Source organism: Fusarium flagelliforme (genome assembly GCF_020744385.1).
Source record: "Fusarium flagelliforme strain FIESC 12 MPI-CAGE-AA-0113 chromosome Unknown B0J16scaffold_10, whole genome shotgun sequence".
Classification (NCBI taxonomy): domain Eukaryota; kingdom Fungi; phylum Ascomycota; class Sordariomycetes; order Hypocreales; family Nectriaceae; genus Fusarium; species Fusarium flagelliforme.
In genome coordinates, this window is record NW_025763512.1 from 164,664 (window position 1) to 166,371 (window position 1,708).

General features: G+C 50.0%; 1 protein-coding gene across 1 annotated transcript; it reads right to left on the minus strand.

Moving 5' to 3' along the window:
• Positions 1–612: 612 nt before the first annotated feature.
• On the minus strand, positions 613–1,052 carry B0J16DRAFT_390171 (uncharacterized protein; the record flags this gene model as incomplete). The annotated part of the gene is made up of 2 exons (XM_046131849.1): positions 613–648; positions 699–1,052. The coding sequence occupies 2 exons, from the start codon at positions 1,050–1,052 to the stop codon at positions 613–615; spliced, it is 390 nt and encodes a 129-aa protein (XP_045977301.1).
• Between the last annotated feature and the right edge of the window lie 656 nt (positions 1,053–1,708).

Genomic DNA, 1,708 nt, shown 5'->3' on the forward strand with positions numbered 1-1,708 from the left:
TAGCAGCGCACACGTCTGGCTCGAACGTCCGCCGCACTCATCTCTGCGTCGAGATCTCCGTAGAAGTTCATGAGACAGCTGTTGTTTGAAGATGCGTTGTCCGAGATCACTGTTCCGACTCGATCCTCTATCTTCCATTCACGCACGATTTGCCCGACCGTCACCGCAAGATTTTCTCCGCTATGACACCCGAGCTGGCGACGGAGTGCCAATAGGCGCGACTGGTCCTTGCCCTGGCGGTCAAGAAAATGAGCTGTGACTGCCATGACAGCATGCCGATTAGGCGATGTCTACAGGTCGAACCCCATATGGATTTTAGTAAGGGTATCTGAGAGCTCCTGCTTGATCTCATCTTTCTTAGACTTGTATATGTTACCCAGCAAACGGCCCATTGATTGCCGGCTCCATGGTATCTGGTCAGATAGGTGAGGGTCAAGCTGCCAAGCAAGCTGCTAAAAGAATGTATTGCTGAAGAAGGAAAAAGGAACATTGGTGTTAATTAGAAGTCCCAGGCTTAATTCTCGGATCGTCTTGACTCTGGCGCGCGGTACAGTACTGTACTGCAAGCGTCGTCGCTTAGGCCGTTCAGATTCATTGGTTGACAGATCTGGATTAGCTGCTTGACTGCTCTTGAAAGTCCTGTGAGACCTGGCGTTAGTTAATAGTGCTCAAGCTCGCGACGTTATATTCACATTTACATACTTGCGGAGATTGTCCGCTGCCGAACTTGTAGCAGCAGCGGCGAAGAACTCAGGCTGACCCTTCGCGTCGCACAGGCGACAGGCCCAGTAAGGACTCAGCGGACTGTCATTAGTGTCAATCTCAACAAGAAAAAGTCCATGGCGCTTGATCCAGCTCTTCCGACCCTTTGAGCCCTTCCGGGACAAGGACTCTCCCAAAACATATCGTTTGTTCCTCCACACTGCTCGCGGAAGATCTGCAACTGTAGGGTGGTCCGGTAATGCCGACTGCGTCGTTAGCTCGAATTGACTCGCCAAATTCCTTGGTGGTCGGAGAAAAGAAAAGGCAGAGGGTGGAGGCGAAGGAAGCATGATGTCGTTGGATTCCATCGGGTTAGGCGTCGACTCGTGGGAGGAATGGTACGCGTTGAAAGGTAAACAAACTAGCACTGACGTGACTTGATGTTGCTAGGGCGGGATGTAAAAGTTAAGGAGCTACTTTCTCCCCCACCAGCTTGACAGTGGTATTGGGGTAGCTCACTAATGGAGGGCTTGATGGGTGACTTTGATTGGCTGGGGTTGCTCACCAGCCAGGTTCCGGGTAAGCTGTGAAAGCGTGGTCGACGGTTTAGCAGCATGGAGGCTAGATGGCATGTTGTGTATCAAATCTATCAAATGTTATTTCAAATCGAGGATCTCGTATTTGTTTGATTGAAATAAAATTTTGGCATATTTGATTGATTTGTTTGGCAATTTGTTTGATTGGATTTGACTTGGGGGCTGCGCTGTCGTGACCGCCCGAAACAATGTTACAACTGCCAACTGATCACGAACCACAAAGCCTACCAATGCGACAGACCACAAGTCTGTGGCAGATGCGCGCAAGAAGGCCATCACCACAGTGCATGCACAGGAATAATCCCGAAATGTATCCCATGCGGCAGCCCCCACAAGTCATACAGCAGAAACTGTCGGAAGCTCTATCTATCGCAGCATAAATAGCACGTTCCGACTGTTTTAACTGAATG